The 17004-nt window shown below is 38.0% G+C and overlaps 1 protein-coding gene across 2 annotated transcripts in view; it reads left to right on the forward strand.

Annotated features, from left to right (window-relative positions):
* LOC150085151 (uncharacterized) overlaps window positions 1-15783 on the forward strand; it is a 274128-nt gene extending 258345 nt beyond the window's left edge. Inside the window, exons 12-13 of one of the 2 annotated variants that reach the window (XM_090373050.1) lie at window positions 2424-2592; window positions 15592-15783. In XM_090373050.1, coding sequence (XP_090229176.1) covers window positions 2424-2592; window positions 15592-15658 — 236 coding nt within the window. In that variant the 3' untranslated portion in view covers window positions 15659-15783. The remainder of the gene's footprint in view (window positions 1-2423; window positions 2593-15591) is intronic. The other variant, XM_090373051.1, reaches the window with a different exon arrangement.
* Window positions 15784-17004: the final 1221 nt, after the last annotated feature.

Genomic DNA, 17004 nt, shown 5'->3' on the forward strand with positions numbered 1-17004 from the left:
TTGGCAAGCCTAAAATTCTTCTTCATAGCATCAACAGAAGAAAACTTTAATTTTTTAGACATATAGTAAGAAGGGAAAACTTTCTGTTGAAGAATATAATGGAGGGAAAAATCGAGGGGAAGATCTGCAATGGTGGGATCAGTGAACTTTTGGGCATGACATTTTGCAATGCTGCTCATATAGCATGATCGACGCAGTTGGAGGATGTAATTATTTTGTGATTTAAGTGTTCCCTAATTTTAATAATTTAAACATCCCCCTCCTTTAGTAATGACTCAGATAAGCTTGGAGGATGGTCAGAAAAGTGGCAGCTATGTTTTCATGCTGCAAAAGGCAAGGTAATTAACATACGAATGTACATGAGCAATAGCAATCCCAAAATAACATACACTTGGTGGTGTTGAATTAAAAGCAGAAGAGGATCTGGAATTTATATTATACTAGTGGACATGAAATTCTCAAAATAGTATATAAGATAGGTGGCAAAGAAGATCCATTGTGACTTATTGATGATTTATTGAATATTTTCTAGTCCAGGTAGGTTCATAATCCTTAAGGCAACTGCACTTAGAATACTGTAGCCCTGTATGGAGATATCACCTAAAAAAAAAAAAAAAAACATTTAACTTCACGAAAGGGTCCAAGCATGGCAATTTATGTGGTGAGATCTGCGAAGGGGCACCCACATGAGTAAAGACTTTGAATATGTGGACTATAAGTAAAGGTAAAGTGCATCCATTATCAACCCACTGCAGGATGGAAGCCTCCTCAACAATTCATGCTGAGGGAACTGGACCATAATCTGCCACGCTGGTCCAGTGCGGGTTGGCAGATCGACAGTATTCAGCAGTCAGGGGCTTGAACCCCGGTCTACTCAAAGAACGTGTGCTACTGCACTTCCGCTCCTGACCACTCAGCTACGGATGTGGACTATAGACCTCTACAACCAAGCATTTTATAAGGAACCCGATTGAGGTCCGTAAGGCTTGAAGAGGGGATAGTAAAATGAGTGAAGACAAAATTTTCACCATTATAAACAATTTCAGAATAGGGACCTAGTTGCCTACATGAGGAGGGACCACATCAGTAGTTTTATATTTTTATTTTTGTTGTTTATATTTTATTTATTTTTATTTATTTATTTTTTGGCTGGTGCAGCAAAAGCCTGTTGCTTCCTTGCACTATATGGCTAATGCTAATACACTCCATATATTTACTTGTTTCATGAGCCCCCTCCCCAACAAACCTTGTAATCTATTGCACCTTGTTTTTTCATGCTGTTGCATGTTCCAGTAGAAGCACTGCAAGAAGACACTTTTGCCTCTGCTCGTGGCTATTGTTAGTCTGTGTAACTCCCATAAACTAGCAGTTTTCTGACCCACCTGACACTGCCTTGATATCATCAACAAATATCGTGAACCCCTTCTGTTTAAATGTACCCCATTGCTGTAAAAATAGTCTCCCCTGTTATCAAGCGTGGACAATGCTTGGGAAAAATTTTATCCCCATGAACATTGCATTGTCTCCAGGGCTGAATTGATAGGAGGAAGTACATTGATTGACCTCAGTGTACTCCCTCCTATTATGTCTGGGCAGAATTCCAGATATTTTCAAATTTAATCGTAACTGACAACTTTTTCTCAATATTGCCCTATACTTGTTATGTAAGTCCTCAGATTGCATTTTCTTAATATTATTACCAACAGGTACAACAATATCACAATATATATATATATATATATATATATATATATAAAAGATAACTTTTCTAAAACATCATTAACTTTTGCCAATGACAGACATACTCTAGTCCTGTTCCAATTTTTTTCCCCCAATATATTTCCCCCTCCTCCCACACACACCTCAGCTGGCAGTTTTTTTGAACTCTTAAGTCTTACATTTGGAGTCCATCTTTGCAAGACTGAAGTATTTTCAAGACTAAACTGTTAGGAATTGCAAGGCTGCAATACCTTAGCACTGGTTTTGAAAAAGCAATCATGCTGATATCAAGTCATGGAGAAGGTTTGCCAGACTTCTTCACTCTATGTTGAATCACAGTTGTGCTACACTCTATGCTGTGCCAGATAACAAAATCATGGATTCAGAAGTCGTGTGGCCCTCATCCTTAGAAACCTGTAAAACCTAAGTCCTTATCTTTCATAACTGTGATGGGTCGCGTTACTGTATATGGTCTCGACATTAAAGATTATTGTTATTGTTACTTAAACAAGTTCTTTGCATCTAGCTTTAAGATAATTATTAAAAATAAATTATTTTTTATTAATTTTTAATGGTATTTCTTGATTAGGTTTAGGAGTGACAGTGACTGTTTATTAAATGGGAATATTTTACCATGGTTTTAGATGACTATAATATAGTTAACATAATTGGAAGTAATTAAATATTCAGTTCTGTTTTAATAGGTGCCCGTCCAAAAGCACAGACCTCATCACTTCGACCAAGCACTTCTGATTACACACTAGATTCTGGAAGGCATGAGTTTTACTTTGCAAGCGACAGGAAAAATTCCAAGTATAATAGTCCTGGTGTTAACCATTCTAAACAAGAGAGCTCACGATCTGACTGGCATGAGTAAGCGTATACTACTTATTAACTCACATTACTGTCAAAACTTAAATTTGTAAACAGCTTTATTATCCTAAACTCAAGGAAGTATTGTCAGACAAACGGAAACTTAAGGTCATGTTTTTTTTTTTCTTTTTTTAAATAGACAAGATGCCATGTGCCCCCTAGCCACCTGTTCACACCGCATGGAAACGTTTAAAGATTTGCAATTGCAGAAATTAAGTTTTTCTTGTTAAGAGTACCCGTTTGTGCCAGTGACTAATCTTATTGCTTTTCTTTGCACCCATACCAACAAATCCTCTAAAATGAGCCTTCAAGACTGGTATGCAGTACTTATCGCCGTTCCAGTCTTGGAACGGCGATAAGTACTGCATCCTCCAACCTTTGTATCATCTGAAAACTTAGAGAGCCTGATGCCTTCATCAGTATCATTAATAAATATTGAAAACAGTAAGGAGACCCAGCACTGAACCTTAAGGGGCTCCACTAATAAAATTAGTTCAAGACCAGTCCCATTGATAACAACCCTTGTCTTTTGTCACTGAACCATCTCTTTATCCATATCTTGCTGCTACTTATCCCTAATGCTAAACTGCTCCAGCAGTCTTTTATGTGGAACAGTGCTAAAAGCTTTACTCAAATCTATGTTTATAACGTGAAAATTATTTTTTTTCCATTCAGTTTCTTTGTGACTATGTCAAAATAGCTAATCAGATTGGTCGTACAAGATCTCTCCTTAACAGATCCAATGTATAATTGCATTTCTGTGAAGATATGCAATTATACTTCTTTAAATACATATTACTTCTTTAAATAACCGATTCTGTTATTTTCCCTGGAAAGGTCAGGCTTAGAGGTCTGTAATTACTCACTTCAGTTCTTTCTCTCGCTCTTTTCCTCTTGTATATTAATGACCTTCTTCCATTGACTGGAAATCCTATCCATAGTTTTGCTGGTGATAGCACATTGCATTCCTTGTGATTACACATTTTTGAGAGGGGCAAACCTTGCCCCTCTCAAACAGCTTCAACTTCTCGAATATCCATTACCAATTCTTTAAATGCTGGGTACTCTCATCCGGTTCCCTTTAAAACCCCATCCCCAGGCAGGGGAGGGAGGAGATGGGTCTCTGTCTCTTCCCCTCCCTGCCTCCCCCATACTTTGCCTGGTGGGGCTTCTCTCCACTGAACTCTTTGGGGATGCCTACTCTATCGTCCCCATCCTTCTACCTGTTTCCCCCCCCATCTTCAGTCTCCCTCTTACAAAACCGACCCAGTACAGTACACCCCTAACAATACCGCCAAATTCTAATCAATGTCTAAATTCTACCACTTTCTTGTAAATCTCTTTCGGCCAATGCTTAACCTGCCAACTCGTGGCAAAGTGTGGGCAACTGGGAGGTTCTAATAGGGGCCCAACATCTAAATGGACAGAGAAACCACAGATCATAACACTACACAACAAACCGCTCCCAACACACTTTTTAAATCTCTGTCCTCCACAGAATTCTGTGTTACTTACAAAATACAACAAGACGATATTTCATCAAAGCCAGGGGCTCCCTTTTCTTTCAATTGATTCCCTGCTTCTAAAATCTCTTGATCAGAGAGAGGAACGAGAAAAAAAGAGTTTCTGACTGAGTACTTGGCAGATTCTCTCATTTCATTGTCTGTGAAGTCAAGTTCGTCTTGAAAGAGGTTATTCACACTTGAATTAAAGTGTTACAGAAGGCAGTAGCTTTTAGCTCGTCATCTGAAATGAGTACCTCGTTTTCAACTACATCTTCAACATAGCTTCGTGATTTCAGTTTCCTTCCCGGTAATAGTTTGTTCAAAACTGTCCATTTTTAATTGCTTGTTATGATATCTGTAAGTTGAGAACTATAGTATTTTCTTTTCTCTGACCGAATGCAGTCAGTGACTTTGTTTCTGTACATTGTGCATTTAATTTTGTCTGCCTCGATTCCTGTTGCTCTAGCAATTCTTGCAAAGTTGTCTCTTTTCTTTAACATATTACAAAGCTTGTTTGAGATGAACGGGCATATTTTCCCTCTTGGCCTGGTGTCCTTTTTATTTCCTGGGCTCCTGATATATGACACGTATATTTCATAGTTATTTAGGATATGCTTAAAAAAGCAGTTAGTTGCAATTTCAGGATCACTTGTAGCAAGCACTCCATCCCACATTGACTGCTTCAGGTCATGACAAAGCTGATTGAGAGAGTCTGGAGCGATAGATTTGAAAGTATGCATGATCTCTGCTTCATTAATTTCATTTTCGATTACCATTAAGATGGGACAATGATCCAAAATATTTGTATCAAGTATTGCATATGTGAGAGAGTATTCCCCAATTGCGAAGTCAAGAAGGGAATTGTGGGACTCTCCCATTCTAGTCGGGATATCTCCATCAGTAAGAACAGAGAAACCATTTGAAGTAATGACATCTAGGAGGTCTTGCACCCGAGAGGATGAGCTTTGAGGAATGTTAACATTAAAGTCACCAATCGGTAGAAGGCTTAGAGATTTGCTTGTGAAATGAGATAGAGTGTTGTCAAGAGTTACAAGGAAGCTGTTAACTGAAGCTGAGGGAGGTTGGTATAGACACCCGATCACCAAAGAGGCAATGCGGATAAAAGTGAGTTCACAAGCTTGATCAGGCAGATTTGAGATAGGAAAGGCAGAGCAGCGCAGATGACTATGAACATAAATAGCAACTTTGAATCACCTCTGCAACTTTGAAAAAGAAAGTAGTCTGGAATTTGGATTGAAACCTCAAGAGAGAACCAGGTTTCAGTAAAAACCATCAGGTCTGGATGCAGATTCCATGATGTCAGTTGAGCGAGGATTTCATCATTATGTTTTACAAGACTGTGTGCGTTCATATAGAATACAGTAATTGCATCTTTTGATGCTGCGGTAAGGCATAAGTTGTTTGGCTTAATTGTTGGCAAGTGACAGGGTAGAAAGATGTTTTCACAAGAGTTAGTGTCATTGAAATTCTGGTAGGCTAAAGAGACAGATGAATCATTTGTAGACATTATTTCCTGTAGAGATTCCTGGATATCTGAAAAATGCACGGATTGTCATTCATGCTCACTTGTTTCGATAGCTAAGTCACTATCTGGTAACATAGGGCCAGGGGGGGGGTCATCCGTAGAAAGGCCGAATGATAGTTCCCACAGGCCAACAGTGTTCCTTCAGTAATTCGTCAAAGTCTGTTTGCTGGCATTGAATGTAGAAAGAGCTGTACGACTCGTGTTTAGAAATCATTTTTATTGCCTTTGTTTCTATCTGCAGCTGTGTTCTGATGTGCTGCTCAACTTCTCTATCACAAAGTTGCGGTTCGAGTCTCAAGACAAAAATACCCTTGGTTGAACTTTTGGTTCTGGGGATTTCTCTGATTGTAGAGTTGGTGGCTGTTCCCACAACAGGAGGAGGATGTCGACGTCTGCCTGTATGATTGGAGGCAGATAGATTCCGCTGTCTTCCGATGAGATCTATCCGCCGCCTAGAGGAAATGACATCTTCTAGGAGTGGATTTGCAGTTCAATTGACGTCCTTAGATGTTTTCTGAGGCTGACTGGGGATAGGAGCATATACTGGAGGGTATGGAGGTTGCTTTATAATAGATGCGTAAGTGGCTTCTGCAACAGGAGCATGGGTTGGCTGGAAAGTGGAATTTTCCATTGGTTTCATCCAATTGTATGTAGGACTTACTGACCTGCTGGAGTTTTGAATAAGATCTGTCAAATCCAAAAGTTTCTTTAGTAAAATATAATTAAATTCACACAATTCTGCATTTTCTGATCTGATTTTTTTAGTTTCATCAAGAACAGAGACCATCATGGATTTGTGAGTGTCCAAGATTTGAAAAATGAGTTTTGTGGTCAGCTCATTTGGAATTTCATCTTGTGAAACTTCTTGGTTAAGGAGGTCAGAGAAGGAGCGATTTGTCTGCTCTCATGCCACGTCATGAGGTATGGCCTCAGATAGCCCACTCTGCCGAGTGGGCTATCCGAGGGACAGTTGAAACACTGAGGTTCATCATCGGGAGGGCTTGAGGGATCAGCTGGGCTGGAGCCTAAGTTATTTTCATGTTTCTTCTGCATTTTCTTTGATTGCCTGTGATTTATACAACAAGGGCCCTTCCACGAGTCAATCGCTGCCTGTGACATCTTTTTCCAGTTGGCAGTTGACATATCTATGCATTTTATGCAGTACACAAGACTGTATTCCGCATTGCATTGAAGGAATTCTTTGCTTTTCTTTTTGCACAATTGGCAAATAATATGCACTTGCGGAGCCACGGTAATTAAGAATAAGTATACAGAATTTCTTTTGAGATTAAACAATAAAAAATATACAATATACAAAATATGAATATACAAAAAATAAGATACAACACAGGATTATTGCTATCTGAAATAGTTTTAGACTAAATGTATCCGTGAACGTTAGTTAAAATTCTTCAGAAATTCAATTACAATTCATTCAAAGAGCGAATTTTAAAGATATACTTAGTAGATTCATAATTTAAGTAACAGGCATTCCTAACAACATTCCTAAATTTAAACAACAGTACTGGGTTTCACACCACTGCAGAGGGTCTTTTGAAATGCTCAGTCCTCTTCGTAAGAACAAAGGCAGGTGACCTTGCGTGCTATTATCGGACAAAAACAGTAAAGTGACTGACCTTGGTTATACTGCGAGGGAGTAATCCTTTCGCTGATACTTCCCAGCTTCTGGGGCGCCTACGGAAACAATCTGAGATGCCTTGTAGAAAGGAAACAAATTTCATTCGTTATAGAATGAAAACCATCTTTCCAAAACCTCTTCTTTCTTGATGGGTGTGACGAACATAACTTGCTGATTCAGACAGTATAAAAATGTTGGAGCAGATTCATCAGAAACCATTCATTTAGCTCACTTTTACAGGAGCATAAACACAGCACAACCACAACCATTTGCACAAGCACAAATTTATTCCCTGCATCCAGTTCTTTTGTGACTACATCATAGTATTCAATCAGATTGGTCAGGCAAGACTTTCCCTTAACAAAAACATGCTGTGTCTGAGCTATAACTAAAGTCTTGTCTAGATGATCCTGCAGTGCTTCTTTAACCAGTGCCTCCATTAATTTCCAGGAACAGAAATTAAACTCACAGGTCTATAATTACTTGTGTCAGTCTTTGATCCTCCTTTGTGAATTGGGGTCACATTTGCACTTCTCCAATCTATGGGTACCTCCCCTGAGTCCAAAGAAGCTATCATAATTATGACTAAGGGTTGGTTACTTCCTCTGCTGCCTCCTTTAATATAACTGGATAGATCCCATCCACCCCAGGTGCCTTTTTTATGTTTATCCTCAACAATCTCTCCTCCACTTTCCTCACAGTTATTACAAAATCATCCAGCTCACTGCCAATGTTTACTTTACCTACATTATTCTCCTTCCTGAATAACTTCTCATGCGTGAATGTAGATGCAAATTACTCATTTAGTTTGTTAGCCACCTGAGCAGGATCCTTAACTGTTGAACCATCAATATCCAGTGGACCAATCTGATTCATCCCTTTCCTTCTTAAGTTTACATAGGTAAAGAACTCTTTTGTTTTTCTTTGCATTCTTTGCCAAGGATTTCCCATAAACTGCCTTTGCCTGCCTAATCTCCTTTGTGACTTGGATACAGACCAGCTTATATTTATCATAGGCTTCCATGTCACCCATTAATTTATGTGTATCCCATGCATTTTTCTTCCCTTCCATATGTCTCATTAGTTCATCTGACATCCATTTAGGCCTAAACCTTGAACAATATTTCTTAGTTAATATGTAAAGCCTAGTAGCTTCCAAGATAAGTTCTTTGAATGCTTCCCATTTTGGATTTGCTGTTGGTAACATCATCAGTTGGTCCCACTGTATAGAATTTAAATACTCTCTCAGACCATCGTAGTCGCCTTTACGAAAGCAAAAACCCTTCCCTTTTCCCCTGATGGTAGTTACCTCTTTGAGTAAATCTTACTTCAGCACACTGTGATCACTGCCACCTAATGGTTCCTTTATCTGCAGATTCTTAATGCATGAAGATCAGATCAAGAGTATTACTTCCTCTAGTTGTCTCCCGAACATGCTGATGTAGAAAACAATCATCCAATAAATCCACAAAAGCCTTGCTAGTGTGTGAGTGACCAACCCACAAATTCCAGTCAATATCTGGGAAATTAAAATCCGCCATTATAAGACACTCTGATTTACTGGCCCACTCTATTTCCCTGTACAGTTTCTTATTATACTCATCATAAGATGAGTATAATAAAAAATTAAATAAGTATAATAATATAGATGAGTATAATCATTTACTGGCCTATAGCACACTTCTACTCTCAATTTTGATCTCCCAATGCTTATGTCACACCAAACTGACTCGACACTGCACTGTCCAGCGATGTCGACTGGCTTCACTTCCTTGGATTTTATGTGTTTCTTAAAAAGAGGTTTTGCTATTAGTTTCTTAACTAATAGCATAACCCTCCTCCCTTCCTATCCTGTCTATCCTTTATGTACACATTGTACTCCCCAAATTCCAGTTCTGCATTCCTTATATCTGTGTGACACCACATCTCTGATATCCCAACAATATCTGCCTTTGACGTTTTGAGCAATACCTCAAATTCATCAAATTTATTTACCAAACTCCTAGCATTTGTGTACACGCCAGTATACATGCACCTGTTCCTATTCTTAGCTACCCTAACACAACCCATGCGTTTACCTGTACCACATGACTCCCAGCAGTCTCTGAAATATCCTACATCTTGTTTTCCAGGCTGCTGCTCATTCCAATAGAAGCAGTGCAAGAATTACTTTCACCTCTGCCAGTGGCTACTGTTAATCTATTGGTCCTTGTATTCCCCCCCCCCCCCCCCAAGCTAGCAGTTTTCCGACTCACCTAACACTGCCTCGATAGCATCAGCAAATATTCTTGCACCCTTTCTATTTAAGTGTATTTCATTCCTGTAGAAGCAGGAATGAAAGCCCATCTGCCCAACTTTTCTCTCCTGTTAACAAGCAGACCCCTTTCCTTCCCTCCCCTCACCAATCTTGTTGCCCTTCTCTATACTCGTTCTAGCAAGTCTACATCATTCCTAAAATGAGGCCTCCATACCTGTACACGGTACTCAAGACTGACTCAACATTGCACTCTCCACCTATGTCAACTGGATGCACTTACTTAGATTTTGTGTTTCTTAACTAACAGCATAGCCTCCTCCTCCCTTTATATCCTATCCTGTCTATCTTTTCTGTACATATTGTATTCCAGTTCTGCACTGCTTATGTCTGTGTGACACCATGTCTCTTGATATCCCGACAATATCTGACTTTGATGTCTGGGCAGCACTTCAAACTCATGAAATTTATTTGCTATACTCCTAGCATTGGTGTACATTTAAGTAAACTTGCACCTGTTCTTACTCTTAGTTATCCTAACCCAGCCCACGTATTTACTTGTTCCATGATGACTCCCAACAGTCCTTGAAATCCCCAGCATCTTGCTTTCCAGGCTCTTGATCACTCCAATAGAAGTGCAAAAATCACTTCCTTCTCTGCCTACGGCTCATGTTAATGTGTTAGTCTGTGAATCTCCCCAAGCTAGCAGTTTTCCGACCCACTTTATAGCCTCAGCAAATATCCTTGCACCTTTTCTATTTAAGTGTATCCTATCCCTGTAGAAGCAGTCTCAACTGTTAACAAGCACAGACCAAGCTGAGAAAAATTCTACCCCATGAGCCTTGCACAATCTTTCCAGGGCCAAATTGATTAACAGGGCTCTCATCATATACTCCTTCCTGTTGTTTTGGAAGTTGATAGCCTAAATGAGTTCAAGGAAGAACTGGACAAACGTTTAGAGCAAATGGATGGGTGAAATGGGATTTTTTTTTTTTTTTTTTATTTCTTTAGCTGTTGATGTATATGCTTGCTTTCTTGCATCAAATGCCTCTACTAATGCTCATGCTAACTCTAGCCTGGGGAATGATTTAGCTCAATAATAACAATACATTCCTGTTATGCAACAGTTTTATACAGTGAGCTGTAATAAAAATGATGTTATTTATGACAACACAAATTGTATTTGTATTGTTCTGAATTAATAGTATACAGACTTAATGAAGCACCTTGATTATTAATTACTCTCCTATTAAATTACTTTAATGAAGTTTGAAGCTTAAATAAAATCTGTCACCCCAATGGACAGAAATGACAGAATTTTCTCCTATTTTAACTCTTGTTTTTGAGCAATTTCCAGGTCCAAATAAAAAACAGTTTCGCCTACTTTATCAGATAATCATAAATAATAACTGCCCTACTAATTCGAAATAAAAAGTTAAGAAAGCCTATTAATTTTTATGTAATAAAGTCTACTTAGCAGCTCTTAAAAATGGCTCCCACTCATCAGCTGGCACAACACTCCATTTATCTTAAAAAAAGTATGCTATTAAAAAAATTCAAGGGGGTTAGATTAAATACTGCAAGTTTCAACTTGCATATTAATCATTTAATAACAAACCTAGAAACCTAACTATGAGGGTTACCTGTACTTAGCATTTTTCAATGTTAAACTTCAGTTGCCACTTCTCAGCCCATCTGCCCAACTTTTCTAGATCCTGTTGCAGTAGCACACTGCCATTACTGTCATTAACAACCCTGCCAACCTTTGTATCATCTGCAAACTTCAACACTAAGCCTGATATACCTTCATCAATGTCATTGATAAATATACAAAACAACAGTGGACCCAACACCGAACTCTATGGGACTCTAGTAATAATTAGTCCACGAAGAGTTGTATCCATTGATTACCACTCTGTCTTCTTCCACTCAACCACCCTTTTATCCATTGTAGCAACTTACCCTTAATACCATACTGCTTCAGTTTGTACAGTAATCTTCCATGTGCAACAGTGTAAAAACCTTTCCTGAAATCCAAGTACAGTGGGGCCCTCGTACCATGAACTTAATTCATTCCACGAACTGGTTTGTGGTACGAAATGTGATTTACCATAGTATCCTATGGTAAATAAATTAATTGGTACCCTCCACAAAAAAAGCCCACCATTTACATACACTTTATTCTTCTTCTTCATGGTTACAGGTTCATGCTTACAGGTTCTTTATGTTCAGAAGCTTCATTTTCTTCAAGTTCTTCTGCCCGTTTCTGCTTTTTAGCATTGAAGAATCTATCCAGTGTTGATTGCTTTTCTCTCTTTTTAAGGAGGCTCCTGAAGTAGTGAAGCACTATGTCATTGTAGAGGTCCTCCACTCTGTTCACTTCAGCTGTGTTGGAGTGCCACTCCAACACCCTGTTGTGAAGCTTCTTCCAGTCCTGAAGAATCTCCTTGATAGTAGCTCGAAGGCATTGGACATTTGGTGATGTTTTCCTCTTTCTCCTCCTCTGAGGAAACATTTTTTTCCATTTCCCCAACTTGATGTTTATGCAGCTCCTTCAGTTCTTCCGTGGTCAGCTGCACTTCATGCTCCTCTATTAACTCCTTCCTTCACATCTTCTTCTTCCACTTCCAACCCAGGTCCTTAGCTGCTGCCACAATGCCCTTCATGATTTGGGCTCCATTATCGGGTTTTTCTCCTTGAACACAGGTTTCTCCAGGCAGAGTTCAGGTTTCTGACTGACACTTCACGCAAAGCTTTTCCTATGAGTCTAATGGTGTGCATAATGTTAAATTCTTCCTTCAAAAATTTCCTCAATGTCATGAAGCTGGAAGCACAGCAAACTTCAAAGCATCTGGTGAAAAGTGCTTTGGTGTAGAGCTTCTTGAAGTTTGCTATGACATTCTGGTCCATTGGTTGAATTAGAGGTGTAGTGTTGGGAGGCAAGAAAACAATCTTCAGGAAGCTGAACTCCAATTCCAGGGCATCTTCTAAATCAAATGGGTGGCCAGGTGCATTATCCATGGTGAGGATAGCTTTCAGTGGCAAGTTCTTTTCCTCCAGGTATTTCTTCACTGTAGGTGCAAAGACTTCAAGCACCTAGTCCTTGAAAAGAAGCTTAGTAACCAAGCTTTTGGGCTAGATTTCCAGTAGACTCCAAGTTTACCTTTGACAATTGAGTGCTTCTTAAATGCTCTTGGTGTTTCAGAATGATATACCAAGAGAGGCTTGATCTTCAGGTCTCCACTAGCATTGGCAGCAAAGAGGAGGTTTGGCCTGTCCTTCATAGGCTTGTGGCCTGGCAGAGCTTGTTCTTCCTTTGTGTGATGTAAGTTTTACTGGGCATTTTTTTTTCCAGAAAAGCCCAGTTTCATCACAGTTGAAGACCTGTTGTGGTAGATATCCTTCATCTTTCATGAGCTTCTGAAATTTCTTGGCAAATTTATCAGCAGCTTCTTTATCAGCACTTGCTGCCTCCCCGTGCCTTATGACACTGTGAATGCCAGTCCTCCCCTTAAACTTCTCAAACCACCCCCTGCTTGCCTTAAATTCAGAGCTTGGCCCTGGAGTTTTTTCCTTCAGGTCAGCATAGATGTATTATGACACTAATCATTAAGCACCCTGTTACAGTTTGATAAACTTCTGGCATTTTCCTCCCTTAATAACTCCTCATGTGTGAATGTAGATCCAAAATACTCATTCAGATTATCAGCTATCTGAGCAGGGTCATCAACAGTCAAACCATCGATATCAAGTGGACCAATATGATTGGTCTTATGTAAACTCTAGAAGGACCCTTCCTTCTAGAATTTACATAAGTAAAGAAGTCCTTGCTGTTTTTCTTGGCATCCTTTGCCAAAGATTTCTCGTAATCTACCTTCGCTTGCCTAATCTCCTTTGTGACTTGATTATAGACTTGCTTCTGTCTGCCCTAGACTTCTGTGTTGCTTGATAATTTATATGCGTCCTATACATTTTTCTTCTCTGCCACGAATCTGATTAGGTCATCTGATATCCATTTAGGTCTAAACCTTGAACAATATTTCTTAATCGGTATGAAAAGCCTAGTAGCGTCCACGATTAATTCCTTGAATGCTTTCCACTTAGAATTTCCTTTTGGTAACATCATCAGTTGATCCCACTGTACAGGATTTAAAAACTGTCTGAGACCACTTTAGTCGCCTTTATGGAAGCAAAATCCCCTCCCTTTACCCCTGTTGGTAAATATATCTTGAAGTAAATTCCATATTAGTACACTGTAATCACTGCAGAAAACAATCATCAAATAAATCCACAAAAGTCTTCCTAGTGTGCGAGTGACCAACTCACAAGTTCCAATCAGTATCTGGGAAGTTAAAATCCCCCATTATAACACAGTCTGATTTACTGGCCCATTCTATTCGTCTATACAATTGTTTGTTGTACTCATTAAAGTCATTAGGCCTATAATTACTCTTACTCATTCACACAGGCGCCTCCGTAGCCAGGTGGGAAGGAGCACCAGTGCGTAGCACATGCTCCTTGATTAGACCGGGGTTCGAGCCCGTCACCACCAAATACGGAGGATGCGGAAAGGTCAGAGAATGACCACCGCATATCCCGGAGCAATATGGCCTTAATTGCTAATGCTCCTAAAAACCAAATAACTAACTAACTCACTAACTCATTCACACTCATTTTTACTCTCATTTTTGCTTTTGCAGTGCTTATATCACACCAAACTGACTCAAAATTTTACTGTCCATCTATGTCAGTTGGCACCTCCATAGCTAGGTGGGCAGGAGCAACAGTGCATAGCACACGCTTCTTAATTAGACCGGGGTTCAAACCCCGTGATCACCAAATACGGAGGATGCAGAAAGATCAGGGAATGACCACTGCATATATCCGGAGCAATGTGGCCTTAGTTGCTAATGCTCCTAAAAACCAAATAACTAACTAACTATGTCAGTTGGATGCACTTCCTTAGATTTTATGTTTTTCTTAATTAATAGCATAACCCCTCCTCCCTTCCTATCCTGTCTATCCTTTCTGTACCCATTGTACTCTCCAAATTCCTTAACGATTGCAATATTAAATTGTTATATTCTTCTTGTAAAAAGTAAAAATTCCTGTGCTAAATACAAAATAGATATACCCAAAGAGTGATTAGAACTTTCGAACTACTTATTTATCACAATTAAAACCTAGCTATTTGTGTTAGACGTTTGCTACTTGTGTTAGACATTTGCCATAGTGTCAGTATTAGATTCACCATTTACAGTTCCAAAAGCACTGATTTGTCAGAGTGGTTTAAATTATACCTGTGAGATTAAAAAGTTCTAAAATTGCTCACCTCTTTCATTAGAATTGTTTGCCAAACTAAAGTTTTATCCATCTCTGTTATTTCAGTTAAGAGCCAAGTCGATCATACACTTCTTTCCAGTATTTATATGTATCTGTCCATAAGCTGACTATATTGATTCAACATAAATATCAGAATGGGCACAAGCAGCACATCATAGTCTACTGTTAATGCATGTGTTATGGATGCACCCATAATTTGTTGCTTATTAGCTCTAAATTATTGGGATTTCAAATTGTACCCTGACAGTATTATGGATTTTCTGAAGAATTGAGATGAATTCCAGCTTTTGTTGATTTATCTGTAGTCACTTTGAGTACCTACTGAATTAAAGAATGTAAATGAAACAGAATGTTTTCCGTATCCCAGGCATGTTTCTCAACTTCATAGGACAGATAGTTCAAAAAAAAAAAATAATAAATAAATAATAATAATAAAATAGAAGTTAAAAAATAATGGCCATCATTTAATGGTGAGAGGGAAGATTTGACTCCTATACTGATGCTCTAAACAAAGATAAACATGCTGTATGTTTATCTATTACAAAGATAAACATTGTGTATGTCATTGTAAATATATTGTCAGCATCGTGAATATTAGTATTCCACTCCTTTGTCATGGAAAAAAATATTGCTATGACTTTAAATAGCATTTGCCTTATTGACTTTTATCAGTTTTATGTTACATCTTTCTTTTTTTTTTTTTTTTTTACAGCTGTTCAGACAGAAATGAAGAACAGAGGGGGCATAAATATACATCAAGAGAAAGGCCACAGAAATGATGTAAATAAGACAGAAATGTCTTTAAAATATTTGTAAAAATTGTTGTTAACTACAGCCACTTATTTGGATATTTGCTTGTTTGAATATCTCTCTCTCTCTCTCTCTCTCTCTCTGATATTTGGAATTTTTTTTATGACTATTGCTAGTTTTTAATTGCTATGTATATGTAATTTGAAAGATGCATTCCTTAAATTAATAATGGAAAGTCCCTGAATCAAATCATTTTGTTTTCTTAAGGACTGTGTAGTAATATCTTTTAGGAATTTTTTGCACACACAATGGAGTGTTCAAATGAACAACAGAAATTACTGCAGTTTGAAAGAACAGCTTAAAAATTCATAAATAGTAAGAAAAATTAGCTGAATTTTTTGTAATATTGATATTGCAATGATCACTATGACTACTGTATATTGCATTGTTCACATCTGTAAAATATTTTCATTTAGGTAGTAGCCTTACACTGCATCTTTGTATTTTTTTTCTGTATGTATTGTTGTTTGCTGTGTAGATATTTTGACAGTTTTTTAACATAACTCCTGCAAACACATGTTTTAATGATGCCATGCAAATTTTTATATAGTGACTGATCTCTAATTTTATTATGTATGATTGTTAAAGCAGTAGAAAAATAAAAGGTTTTTATAAAGAAGTAGATGTTATACTCATTTCCCATCAGATCAATGATGGATGATTTCTTTAAAAAAATTTTTTGTGTTTTTATGTCAAACAGAATGAAGCTTCTTCACAGTTAGTTTACAATTACAAATTTGGTTTATATTTGGCATATAGAGCTAACTAATACAAAAAGAATATGTACAGGTTAAAATAAGACAGAATGTCTTTTATAACTAAAATATGTTAAAAATACCATTTCTGCTTAAAGAACATGTTATTATAAGTTTTTGTTGACAGGAGAACTGTTTGTGATAACTTTGAGATATTACTAGGTATAGCAGTAATTAGTTCATGTACCAACTGGGTAGTGTTCCACTCAGGGCAGTGTAGAATGAAAGAGACCTGGGGGTAATTGTGCAGTCAGATTTGAAATTTTGTGACCAGTGCAGACAAGCTGCCAGAGTAGGTCATGGGGTCTTGTCAATGATATACAGGAATTTTGTGAGAAGGGATAAGGAAGTGATTACAGTAATAGTAATATAGGCATGTGATGCAAGAAAGCAAGCTTATGTAGCATCAGCCAAAAAAAAATAAATAAAAAAATAAAATAAAAAAAATTTACGCAACCATTTCCTCTAAACATCTGTCCAGTTCCTCCTTGAATTTATTTAAGCTATCAACTTCCATAACGACAGATGGAAGTTTGTTCCAGCAATTAACCACACGCTGG

The sequence above is a fragment of the Mastigoproctus giganteus genome, chromosome 5 (assembly GCF_048544385.1).
Source record: "Mastigoproctus giganteus isolate SK-2022 chromosome 5, ASM4854438v1, whole genome shotgun sequence".
Classification (NCBI taxonomy): domain Eukaryota; kingdom Metazoa; phylum Arthropoda; class Arachnida; order Uropygi; family Thelyphonidae; genus Mastigoproctus; species Mastigoproctus giganteus.